Source organism: Myotis lucifugus, unplaced genomic scaffold, assembly GCF_000147115.1.
Source record: "Myotis lucifugus unplaced genomic scaffold, Myoluc2.0 scaffold_30, whole genome shotgun sequence".
Classification (NCBI taxonomy): Eukaryota; Metazoa; Chordata; class Mammalia; order Chiroptera; family Vespertilionidae; genus Myotis; species Myotis lucifugus.
Genome location: NW_005871078.1, coordinates 4,559,610 through 4,573,447, shown reverse-complemented (window position 1 = coordinate 4,573,447; position 13,838 = coordinate 4,559,610). Strand labels below are relative to the sequence as shown.

At 36.1% G+C, this 13,838-nt stretch overlaps 1 protein-coding gene across 1 annotated transcript in view; it reads right to left on the bottom strand.

Moving 5' to 3' along the window:
• Nucleotides 1–26: 26 nt before the first annotated feature.
• Nucleotides 27–13,838, bottom strand: part of KIF21A (kinesin family member 21A) — a 90,518-nt gene continuing 76,706 nt past the window's right edge. The window contains exons 31-38 of the mRNA XM_023752269.1: nucleotides 10,103–10,239; nucleotides 8,299–8,479; nucleotides 6,406–6,570; nucleotides 4,311–4,428; nucleotides 2,601–2,771; nucleotides 711–910; nucleotides 505–511; nucleotides 27–95 (exon numbers count right to left, since the gene is read on the bottom strand). Of these exons, the coding sequence (XP_023608037.1) occupies nucleotides 27–95; nucleotides 505–511; nucleotides 711–910; nucleotides 2,601–2,771; nucleotides 4,311–4,428; nucleotides 6,406–6,570; nucleotides 8,299–8,479; nucleotides 10,103–10,239 (1,048 nt within the window). The remainder of the gene's footprint in view (nucleotides 96–504; nucleotides 512–710; nucleotides 911–2,600; nucleotides 2,772–4,310; nucleotides 4,429–6,405; nucleotides 6,571–8,298; nucleotides 8,480–10,102; nucleotides 10,240–13,838) is intronic.

The following is a 13,838-nucleotide window of genomic DNA, read 5'->3' as shown; positions in this document are numbered from 1 at the left end:
TCAGTTTATGACTATCTTCATCATGTTTAATTACTGGCAGTATCTTCCCCCAGATCTCCTGTGTCGGAGATCTGACCATCTTGCAAATTGCGAGCCTTCCCAAATTCTCACAAGTTCGATCACTACAAATATAAATTAAAAATGAACATGAGAAAAGAGGCAGAAAGATAACGAAATAGCTCTTATACTTACTTATTTTGGAAACATTTTCTGAATAGGTCTTTCATAGATGTAAGTAAAAATATAGCTTGTTCCCATAAGTATATCGAACAGGGCATCATGATAATGATATTAAAAATAGCTCAAATGCAATGGACACAGACAGTAAAGGGGTGAGGGCATGTGCTGGGAGGTGGAAGCAGCCAGGGAGAGGTCAATGGGGGAAAAAGAAGACTTATGTAGTACTTTAAACAATAACAAATTTGAATAAAATAAAAAAAGCTGAGTAGAAAACGGAGAAAAAAATAGCTCATATTATCAAGAGTATGTGCTAGGCATTGTTACCTGTGCCCTTTAAATACATTAGTGCATTTAATTCTCTTTAACTAACATAAGAAGTAGATAATGCTATTATTCCCTTTTTATTAATGAGCAAATTGAGGTCCAAGGTTTTCATGTTCTACATTTCCAGATATTTATAACCTACAGTATTTATTAAATCTGAACACAAGTAGCTAACATAGAAAAAAAATTGCATAGGAAAAACTTACTCAGCTGCAGTAAAAATGTGGGTGGAATTAACACATATGGCATTGATAGGACTATCATGACCCTTCATCTCTCCAACTGGCACGAAGGTATCCACGTTCCAGAGTTTCAGAATGCCCCCTCTGCAGCCACTGAGCAAAACCGGGTGGCCTGGCACCACTCCCAGGGCACAGACCCAATCCTTGTGTGCGTTTGGAACTTGCTGAGAGAAAAAAGAGAAATCAGAATCTTAAGGAGACATACATTTTCACACCCAAAAAAGTTACAAACATTTTTATTGATAAAACTCAATTTTTGGAATGCTGAATGGCCTGGAAACTGTAAAAATCATTTTCTATGCAATCACTCTTAGGGACTTAAAGAAATCTATAATTTGCCTCACTAATTATTATCAGTAATATCAGTATTACAGGCTTATAATGTTAAAAATCCATAGACTCTAAAGGATCTAGAAAGTATACAAAATTTGTCAAACATTACATCCTCTTCATAGGCAGTAAATATCTCCTTTCCCAAAATGTATTTAATAAAACAAATTTAAAAACTACAACCTGGCATGTAGATTTTAAAGACTGTCTCATAAAATCACTGACTTAAACTTTTGTAGAAGACCAGAGCTAACCTACCCTTCCTATATAATAAAAGCCTAATATGCTAAGTGTCCCATCATCCGGTCATCCATTCAACCAATCAAAGCATAATATGCTAATGATATGCTAAGGCCACTCAACCACTTGCTATGATGTGCACTGACTACCAGGGGTCAGACAGTTGATCGACCAGTCGCTATGACGTGCACGAATAACCAGGGGGCAGACAGTCGACCGGCTGACCAGTCGCTATGACGTGCACTGATCACCAGGGGTAGACACTCCGATCGGTAGGTTAGCTTGCTGCTGGGGTCCAGCTGATCAGAACTGAGCGAGATGGGCCGGACATGCCCTGGAGCCCTCCTGTGGTCCCTCCCCTGCTGGCCAACCTCCCACGTCCCTCCCCAGCCCTGATCATGCACTGGTGGGGTCCCTCAGCCTGGCCTGTGCCCTCTTGCAATCCAGGCTGAGGGACCCCCCCCCCCCAGTGCACAAATTTCGTGCACCGGGCCTTTAGTATATTAGTATATTACAAGATCAGACTGTATGACTATATTTTATGCATAAATATTTTTATATACACAGTATAAATGTCACACCACGAATGTGTGTCTATAAGAGCTTTTGAATGCAATATATGCATCTGTTACTGTTTTTTCTATTAATATTTCATGCTACTTATTTATTTTGTTTTTGTCTAGTCGCAGGTAGGAAAGTAGTAGCAACTGCAATATATACACACCAGTACATGTACAGGAGAAAGCTTGAAACTGAGAACAATTTTATCTGTTAGCTAATTTCTTCCCCTGGGAATTAGGGAAATAGAACAATATTTGATTGTAAGGACACAACATTTCAATCCAACTAGTGTTCCATAGGAAATGAGAGAACCAACACTTTCAGATGCATGAAGATGTTCTTGTAAGGTGAGGAATCATTTACACTACTTTGACTTTAGTTAAACATGTTACTCTGTGGAATATGTGTACATAAAACAAAACAAAATGAGAAACTATAACAACTCTACACCAATACTGATTTTATTCAATGAGCACATACATGAGACAATCCCAGATCTTTTAGTGTCTAGTCTCCTCTTGTTGATGAGGTATTTAGTAAATGTTGAGTGTTGCCCTTCTCATAATTAGTAACTCGGGTGGGTGAGAAACTCCTTTAAGAGGAAGCCCTTATTTATATTATTCCTAAACAATGAAGATCTACATAGAGGCTCTTCAAATTCTTATATAGACTGCTGAGTGGCTCTGAAATACCCACTCCATTCCGTGAAAGGTTTTACATTACCTGCAGAAGGTCTTTTTGCGCTAAGTCCCATTTCTTGATTCCATTATCTCTGGACCCACTGAATAGGTTATCCCCTTGTATGGTTAGCGCCTCAATGCCATCATAATGAGGGGGCTCAAAATTGTGGGTGGGACTCACAGTTCCAAGAGCCCCTTCAGTTACATCAAACATCTAAAAAATAGCAAAAAGAAAGCAGTCATCATATTTAACTTAACATAAGCAGCCATATGTGTTCATTCACAGAAATGCATACACACGTATATTCATCAGACATTTGTTTCATTAGAATATCTTACTAGCCAAAACCGGTTTGGCTCAGTGGATAGAGCGTCGGCCTGCGGACTGAAAGGTCCCGGGTTCGATTCCGGTCAAGGGCATGTACCTGGGTTGCGGGCACATCCCCAGTAGGAGATGTGCAGGAGGCAGCTGATCGATGTTTCTCTCTCATCGATGTTTCTAACTCTCTATCTCTCTCCCTTCCTCTCTGTAAAAAATCAATAAAATATATTTAAAAAAAAAAGAATATCTTACTAAGTTAACTAAATTACCTGGTCTGTTCCACTCAGGATGAACCTGAGTCCTACTTTCACACTATTTTGCTTACGTGTCACATGCTTACATGCCTTTTAAGAAATATAATCAATTTTTTCATGTATAATCCAGTTGAAAGTAAAATAAATAACATAATTGTTATTTAAACACTATTAGAAAGCTCTGCAGTCCTGGTAGCCATTTCAAATACCCTTAACCATTTATTTTAAAACCTTCCCTTTATTTCAAAACCTTTCATACCCCTCAGTTGCCCTTACCTCTCTAAGCTATTGACCTTGTGATTTCCTGAAAAGACCAGCATGATCAAAAATATATTATTGAACCCTTTCCTCCATCCCAAAGTTTCTTTTTATCTTCAAACACTTACTTTTTCCCAAGGTTCACATCTTTGATCTGATTCTAACTCCTCCTACCACCTCTATCAATTGCCACTTCACTCTTCTCCTTACACTTTTCTTCTCCACTAAGCCCATTTCCTAAGCATATAAACGTGCTCAAGTCTACCGAATACAAAATCCTCTCCCCTTATTCATTCGATTTTCAAGTTACTAACCCATTTTTTGTCTCTTACTCAACGCTACACTCTCTCTTACTGTACACTCTTTTTATTCCTATTGGTTCTTACAGAGATTTCCCAAGGCTGAGTCCTGTCAACTCCTCTCCTTCGGCCATGTCATCTACTCAAACTCCTTGAACATCTGCTTCTATTTGAATGGCTCCCAAAACTACATCTCCAGTTATAACTCATCATAAACTCTGGGCTTGCCTTTCTAATAGTCGGCTGGCCTACATGAGGATGTCCTCTGTTAGTACTTCAAATTTAACATTTCCAGAATCAAACTATACATCTTTCTTCAGCTTATCTGCTAATTTTATAAAATCTGAAAAACATAATATTCTCAGTATAAAAGATGGTGACAATGAGACTCAAGTATTAGTTGGATGACTGAGTTAAAAATCTTTAAAATCCCTCTCAACCTATCTTCTATCAAAAATGGGAAGATATGATGAAATAAGATGATAAAATCAGGAACTCTGAGTGAGGAAAAGATCAGGAAGAAAAAGCAAAGGCTAGAAATAGGAAAAAAGAAAATTAAGAGAAAGGGTGAATGATTTTTAATACTTCAAACTACAATTCAACAATTCTATTATACACACTTTGATGTAATGATCCTTGGAGCCAGTGATGATTAGATCTTGTCCATTGGAAATCTGATCGACAGTAAGGCACATCACAGGGCCTAGGTGTCCCGTTAACTTTCCTGTAGATTGGAACCTTTAAAAAGAAAGAAAAAAGAATTTTCTTTGAAAATATGTCTTAGCATGCTGAGGCCAAGCTTCAATATAAATAATCTATATTCTTTGATAAAATAGTTCACTAATATATTTTTTTTATTTTAGCTCCACTTCTATTCAACTCTGTTCAAATTAGTTTTTTTAAAATGGCCAAAAGAAGTGGGAAGAATCTTAATGAAGATATTCCAAAGCTGACTAATGTCATTTTGGTAGAAAACAAAAAGGCAGCAAAAGTCCAAAAATTGCTAATGACTAATTTTAACTCCCAACCCAAGTCCAGGTAAACCTTAATCTGTTAAATTTCTAAATATGTAATAGATATATTACTGATGTTATTAGATCCAATTTGAAATTTGATTAAAACAACTCTATCACTAAAATAACTTGTCTAATAAATAACAACATAGAGAAAATAAGATTATTTTATTAAACAGGCACACAAATACTCTCACATATACAAAAACACAGATAGACACTCACATATACACATATATACATACATACATCTATGCACACATATTTGTGTACATATGTACATCAGAAAATAGCTGGTACATTTTATCAGTTATTATAAAGATATGAAAATGACCAGAACATATCTGGCTGGTAGGAAAATGTATGATGTCAATCAATAGGAGTGACCGTAAACCTTCATTTCATAGTCCTATCTTAAATCCCACTGCCGGAATACAGACATGTATTTGGCTTTCGGGATATCAGTTTCTCAAAAACTGTTCTGTTAGTTACTTTATTAATATGAATCTATATTTAATCATGTTGCTGAAATCAACCAGGCCTCACAGGATCTAACTCTTCAGCAAAATAAAAAGGATGAAGATTTTCAAAACCTGATATATTTTCTGCCTTATGTCATGATTTGTGTATCTTCCTCTCTGGTTTTCCTAATATGAGTCAAATGTACTCTCTTCAAGAATAAACTAACTCCTCGCTTTTCTAATTTTCTTAAACATTTTATTTCTAAAACAGCACTGAGGATGGTGGTGCCCCTCTTTCTTTCTCGATCATCTATCTATAAATTATGCTTGTTATACTTTCTCAGCCATTTGTTTAAATGTTGTTATAACTAGTTATTCTGAAAGTTTCTCAAATAACCATCCCTTTGATTTACCAGTGACAAAGCCCTACTAGAGGGGAGGTACCTGAATTGCAAACATTACTCAGTGCCCTGTAACAGCCTGTTTGATGGCCTTTATCCTCCATTATAACGTGAGCTCTATGAAGGCAGATGCCACATTTGCCTGGTGTCATCTTTATTCCCAGGACCCAACACAGTGCTGGGGCAGTGCTTGCTTTAGCTGATGTTGAGTAAGTATTTAACTAACAAGTGAATGCTCTCTTGCTGCCAACATTTTAAGAACTAGAAAAGAAACTATAATAAACACTCAACTAAAGGATAAAAGCTCATATTTCATGGCAACTGAAAATCAAATCAAAGATGCAATGCCTTACATTTCAATTTATCCATCTTTTTTACTTTTTAACCACTTTATCTTCCTGATATTCACAGAAACCCTCTAAGGTTTTATGCCCACATTTGTTCATTTACGTCTATAAACTGAAACATTATAGATATAAAATGTTTAAATAATACTGCAAAACATAATCCTTTCAAAGGTACTGGTAAAACTAGGATGAGAATCCTGGCTTCTTCCTAGAAAACAACACAATTTGTAGACAAATATTAAGAAAGGGTAAGGTTTTAATCCTATTTTCCTTCATATACTTTTTCCCCCATCAATGTAACTTAAAAGAAAGAAAAAATTGTGAGTTTGCTAAAGAGAACAGAAGAGACCTTTGAGGGTGTTGGGGGGAACAGAAAATCCTATGATTTTCATATTAACTTCTGGGGTTATAAAATTTAGATTTCAGATGCACTAGTAATGTCTGAATGTTGCATTTTCCATGTATAAGAAGTACATTTTCTTATACATTCTACCTTTTAAGATCCCACATTCTAACAGCATTTCCAGACGCCGCATAAAGGAAAGTGCCAGTTGGGTTCAGCGCAATTTGATTGATCTGGTTCTCTCCCGAAGGAATAGCTACCGTCCGGCTGGTACTGGCAGAACAAGCATCTCCAAGAGTAACTTGACCTGAAGATCTTAACAGAGACAGAACAAAACAAAAAAGTCATCGTTTCTGCACATGAGTTCAGCTTAAAGTTCCATGAATTCTTGGAAACCTGCTATAACCAACAACAAGATCGGTGCCCTTTTTGGTCCCCGTATGCACAGAACCCAGCACCGCGCACACACACATAGTTGGCACTTTAAATGTTTTGAATGAATAAAACAAGATGACATGGCTTAAGACTCTTAAGTTGCAATTCTATTATTAAGTTAATAATTACAAGCCCTGAGTCAAGAATGATTAAAATATAATTCAGAAGCCCTGGTCGGTTTGGCTCAGTGGAAAGAGAGTCAGCCTACGGACTCAAGGGTCCCAGGTTCAATTCCGGTCAAGGACATGTACCTTGGTTGTGGGCACATACCCAGTGGGGAGTGTGCAGGGGGCAGCTGATCGATGTTTCTCTCTCATCAATGTTTCTAACTCTCTATCCCTCTCCCTTCCTCTCTGTAAAAAATCAATAAAATATATTTTTAAAAAAATATCATTCAGAAAAGATTAGGTGACAAAAATTTAAAAAATCAAACAAAAACCAAAAATCCCTCAACAAATGAGTATCATAAAGGTGATTCATTTTTCTGCAGCTTCCAGAAGCCCCCTGAGGGCCAGGCCAACCAATATTGCTTTTGTCCATAGGATGTGCCCTTTTGAATTAAAGCCTATGAGGACTTTTAAAATTATTTTATATTTTTGTTTACTTTAGCCCATTCATACATGCAGTGTTTACTATGTGCTAAAAACTCAAATGTAACTTATTTCTATTTCCTCTGGTAAATTCTAAAGGGTAAGCATATTTTTTTTAAATTTTTGAAACACTTTCTTAGCTAACTCTAAAATATCAAGCTAATTAATCTTTTTAAATTTGACTTTAGGGCATCAATTGGATTGGTAAATTTCTAACATCTTTTTAAATAAAATTTCCCTCAAGAGACTTGTATTCAGTACAATAATTAGTAGTTCTCCAAATGCAAATTAGCAATTAAAGGTTAATAATCCCTACTCTACAAATTATTAACCCCTACTCTAAATCCCTAATTTTAGTAAAAATTAATCTTTCCTATGCTCCCTTCTCTTATTTAAATAATCAGAGTTCACCCTCAATTTCAATTATAAAACAGTTAATCAATCTTATGGCAAAAAGAATCATTACTTGCTCCACATTTTATAGACATATATGATAGACACAGAAAACAATCTCATCCTCCAATTGTCCACTATAACCAGCAGTTATGAAATACCAAAGCACTGTAAGTCCCTCCCCAACCCAATAAACCTGTCAATTAATCAATACATGCCAATTAAAGATTACAAATACTTCTTAATTGTCTACAATGGTGATTTATACCATTTTCCAAGGAGCATTATTCAGTTGAAGCAAGCAATGTGAGCCATTAACTACAACACACAGTAAATACTATGAAATGTAATACCTTGGTATTTGGGAGCATAGAAATATAAAATGTGTACTTAGTCACAGATCAAATTATTTACCCCTTCCTGTTTAATACTAGGCTATCATATTTTATTTTCTCAATAGTGTTTTCCCCTTTACTTTATCTGTGTTCTTATTATAAACATTTTACCATCCTTTGGAAGTAGGCAGATATAAGTAAATAAAAATGCATTTATAGTGCTATCTTTTCTTATATTTTGTAAACAAGAACTGTTCGCCCCTTATTCTTGTTATCTTTAAGTTACTTACGTCAGTGTTCGAACGCATTTTGCTGAATCTCTGATATCCCACACCTTAATATAAGATGTTGACACAGTGAAGACCAGACTTGTGTAATTACAGTATTTTACAGACACGACATTGTTGGGATGGCCTCCCAGTGACATTATCTCCTGCCCGGTCACCAGATTCCATACTTTACAAGTACGATCTAAAACAAACAAATTAAACAAGGGGAAATACTGTCAATATGAACTAAGTTAGGTTCTCTTAACAAAAATTATTTAAACAATTTCTCTCCTATGAGACAGAAATGGGATAAGAAAACAGTAATTATCCCATTAATCTGCCACAGGCATCCTGACTCCATCCCTGACCCTCTGCAGCAGGTTCAAGGGCAAAGTAGGAGTAAAGGCCTAGATGAGAGCCAGGGATGTCTGGTGTATGCATTATGTGGGTATTGAAAAATAATTCCACAAAACTTTGAAAGTCATATCAAATAAATCAGCTTCTTCAAAACATTCTACTTCAAAACATCCCTACCTCCTCACAACACACCGCATATGTAAACACAGACACCTTTCTGTTCCAGGGCCACTGTGTGATGGATTTTATTTTTGACCCACAAGCATAAGCCTACAACTATCCTATTTTGTTTTTGTATTTTGTTTTTCTATGATGACAATCTAATTATCCTGGAGAGACCAGTGTAATTGGAATCATTAGGAAAGTATATTTTCACAGAGCAGATTGTTTCTAAAATGGGAGCTGTTGGCCATTATTAAAGTTCATAAGTTCTAGCAAGATTCTTATATGTCACTTGTAGATAATGAGCAACAAATGTTTGCTGATTGAACTGAATCTTATAATATCCCTAAATACTAAATAACTTTTACTAGATCCCCAAATTCCTGACCAGGCTTCCTTCTTACGTTCCTAGCCTCACTGTCTACTACTTCTCTTATGTATATTCTACTATTCAACCCAACTGGATTTCGTTTCCAAACATACCCCACTTTTACCTCCATGTCTCTGCTCATGTTGTTCTCTAACCTTGGTTGCCAATCCTCACCTGTCAATATGCAAACCATCCTATAAGGTTCATTCTAAATGCCCCTTTGTCAACACCTTCCTGTTTCTCACAGATTGCCAAATCTCTCCCTTTTTCGAAACCCCCAAAACGCTTGGTGTATAACACTTCAAAGTGTATGCAGTTGAGTTCTAACTACCTGCCATTGTGCCAAAGGGGTTAAGATTGCAGGTCTGGAGATGATTAGACCTAGGTTTCCAATTCTGGCTCTTCCACTTCCTAGCTAAGTTTTTCTGGGAAAATTATTTAATAGCTTGAATCCTCAGTGTCTTCATTTGTAAAATTAGGATGAAACATGCATCTCATTGGGGTTGTAGTGAGAATTAAATGAGATATAATTTTTGTATTGTCTAGCATAGTCTCTGAAATATAGTAAGTTTTCAAGAAATGGTGGTTGCCACCCATCTTATTTTCTTTACCGCACTGTACACTGTAATGGCCTCTGGTACATTGTCATATAAACTGCACTACTAAGCTCAGGGCCCTGCATGCATTAGGTACTCAATTACCAAACAGAGATGTAGTCTCTCAATATTCTATTTACATAACATCAACAGAGATTTTTACTTTCTTCCCAACTATGAGATGATGTTACAGTTTATACAATTCAGTGGTTAAATTAGATTCTCTCTCATATCCTTATGGGTCTTAAGCAGTTTCACTTATTTTTGGTCAAAGCTTGTTAAAAACGCAGTCATTTTTAAAAATCTTAAATACCCCCATGAAACAAACCACTACTAGCACCTTTTGATCCAGTGAAGAGGAGGTCATCAGTGGAATCCACACAGAGCACGGCTTTCGTGTGCCCTTCAGCTATGTGAATGCACTGAAGGGCAGAAGCTCTGATTCCTTTTGCAGCAGGAAATGGGTTGATTATGCCCCTGAGGTGGGGGGTGGGGGAGTGAACAAAAACAAACAAAAAAATAAGACTGACTTCAGTAGCTATACCATGAGATTAATTTTAGTTGTTCCCTGACTTTAAGAAGTCTTTCTAACTAATTAGTAATAAAATTCAGGCTGCTCCCTCATCTCTTTTTTAAGCCAAAGGACAGACAACATGTGAAGTAGCAATAGTAGCGATGGAATACATCAACTCATTAGGCATCAGCTAACAGCTGCATTCTATAAAGAGCAAAGCCTATGATACATTTGGATTTTCTTATTAACAATTTCATCTCTTCAGAGTTTAATGAAGCAATATTGGGAGCTGCTTGAGTGTCGTGAATTCTGACAAATAAGAAAGTATATAGGATAGCACTTGGAAGATGTGACTCTGTGTCAAAAAGGACATTCTTGAGAAAGTATAACACATACCACCTAAAATACTGAGGAAGCAAATTTCAAACAAATTTGAAAAAAGACAAGATTGCATGGACAGAAATTCTAAAGGGTGAATGGTTTAAAAACACCAAAAACTTAAAACACTAACAATAACAAACAAGATAAAAAGACTGAGAATTTAAAAGAACAGTAAGATTCTTTAGGGATCTATCCCATGAGTTTTAATGTTTCTGGAGTTTCTGCTTTATGCTACTGGTCTATGTGCTACGAAATACACAGATTATCAAAACAGCATTCCTATCCTAAAGGAGTTTAATGCAGGATCTGAATTGAAATAATTGTGTCAGGAAGACTAAAGATGAGAATGAATTAAGACATGATAAATATATCAGTCAGAAGTTTCTTTGTTTAGAGCAGGAAGAAAAATTATATTGAAGTATGTCCATTATATAAGACAGATAGCATAATATTAGAACAAATACAGAGATAAAACGATACTGTTTGTTTCTACTTCTTGATGAAAGAAAACAATCTTCAAGAGATACAAGTGGCAGAAATGACCAAGAAGAAATACAAGCCCAGACTAAGTAGAACTAACAAATGGAGACAGCTGATGAATTCGGTTTTTAAATCACTATATCATAGGTTTTTCAATGTATACGCCTGTGGGGACAAAAATCACTGGAGTACCTCCACTGGTACTCTAAAAAGATCAATAAAGGGAAAAGTCATGCAGACCCAATTCCAGAAGGGATGAGGAAAGTGGATTTCAGAAATTAGAGATGAATAAAATTATTATAAACACTTAAAAATAAAGGCTCATCAATAATAGATAAATGAGCTCATTGATCTCATGAAGGAAATTATTTATAGGGTTACTAGGCAGCAACATAGGGGGAAGTCATATTCACAAGATATGTTGACTCCAATAAGCCTTTCAAAGGAAATCTTTGTGGACATGGGTTAGCACAAAACTGTTGTAGTAGGTAGTTTCAGTGGTACTTGAAGTCACACCTAATGAGTCAATGATCCTGTCAGTCTAAAAAAAGGTCTTTAAAATCTAGTCATGTTTTTTCTAGCCCTAAAGATAGAAATGGTATGTTTATTAAACTGAAATATTAATAAGTTGGCTACTGTGTTGTATTGCCTAGAAAAAAATGACTGAAACAAAATTCATTTATTGTTAAGTATGTATTTAGCATGAAAATAATCACTGAATGAAATCCTATATAATAAAAGGCTAATATGCAAATTGACCGAACTGCAGAACAACCGGCTGCTGTGACACACACTGACCACAAGGGGGCAGGCGCTCAATGCAGGAGCTGCCTTCTGGTGGTCAGTACCCTCCCACAGGGAGTGTGCCGCTCAGCCAGAAGCCAGGCTCACAGCTGGGGAGTGCAGCAGCGGTGGTGGGAGCCTCTCCCGCCTCCATGGCAGCACTAAGGATGTCCAACTGCAGGCTTAGGCCACTCCCCATGAGGAACGAGCCTAAGCCATCAGTCGAACATCCCCCGAGGGTTCCCAAACTGCAAGAGGGCGCAGGCCTGGCTGAGGGACCCCCCTGATTACACGAATTTCATGCACCGGGCCTCTAGTTTACACATAAAACTTAAGTCAAAGATATAATAGAATGTTCAAAGTAGGAAAGTGGTGTAAGTGATTTAGTTATTGAATGCATGATTGATGGATTGACAATTAATGGTTCCTCTCCTAACATTTTTAGGAGAAAGTAATAGAGCTGCTATATTCTACCAAGGCCACGTCTGGAATGGAGTTGAGTTCTAGATGCCACATTTTAAGCACATTGAAAAGCTGGACACTTTCCAAAACAGTGGAAGCAGAATGAAGGGTCTGCAGACTCTATTACATAAGGAACAGATGATGAAACTAGGCCTATTCAGATGATAAAAGAACATTCACTAGAGAGGACACAACAGCATAATGAAGGGCTGAATATTTAAAGAACTGTCACATACACAAAAGAAGAGCTATTGGACTAATTCTGGTATAGCTCAGGTGGGCTGGTGAAAAACCAATGAATAGAAATTTAAAGGAGGTAAATTTAGGCTCAGTGTTTTTTTTAAAACTTTATTTTTAGGGTCTAGTTAAAATGATTTCAAAAAAATAAAAGAAGCACCTCGTCACCAAAAATAATACCAGGAATTGTTATCACTAGATATATAAGTACACAGTCTAATGCTATTAGTTGCACACGTGTCAATCTGAGATTCTTTAAATTAATGCTCAGTATCTTGTTTGTACAGTAAGAATTTATGCAGATTAAAACGGAAATGGGAGCAAAACCTCCTCAAACGTCTGACTCTGGCATTTGAATCTTCCTGTTGCTGTTAGGTTATAAGCTATGAACTGAAGCCATCATAGTATTGCTTCACACGTTCACAAATGTGATCTAACACACAGTCAACTGCTACTGTTACATCTCAAACAGAAAATATATGTGTGTATATTCCAACAAGCTCTCTACAAAGAAAAAAAAATCATGGGGACAGTCTAAGAGCTGTTTCTGATTTGCATCTAACGACACAAACCATCCTAAGGAAAAAAATCAGTAGCCTCAATTATGTGACACTATGTCTCTAAAAGATTTCCTTCCTTCAAATTATCAGCTTTATCCTAAGAATTTACAAAATCTTCCCCAATGATATAACACCCAACACAACTCTGTCATGTCAAAGGCTGTAGTATTACAAAAGTATCCAGTAAATATTTGCCACCAAATAGACAGTGACTTCTGTATGGCACAGCTCCTGGAGTCTCTTTCATTGTTATGTGTGTTAATATCATTGATTAGTCACACTTCTAAAGAAACAATCTCAACATTAAACATAGCATTTTATTAATTATACACTGAAAAATGCTCTCAGATATTCATAGTATTAGGGTTAATATATTATATATAACATACATATATACCTTTATATATATTACCTTAACACCAAAGATAATAGAAAAAAGTAGAAATTGGAAACATACATCCATGGTATTTTTTTCTATTAGAATTAATCTATTCACATTCTGAAATATAGAAATCAACTTTAAAATAATTACTTTAAGTTAAGGTTAAATGTTGCAAACTTGTAAAACAAACCTGATTTGAAGGAGAGAAACAAGTTTATTGTTGTTCCATGCAAACCAGTAAAGTTTGTAATACCGTGAATGAGATTAATTTCATCTC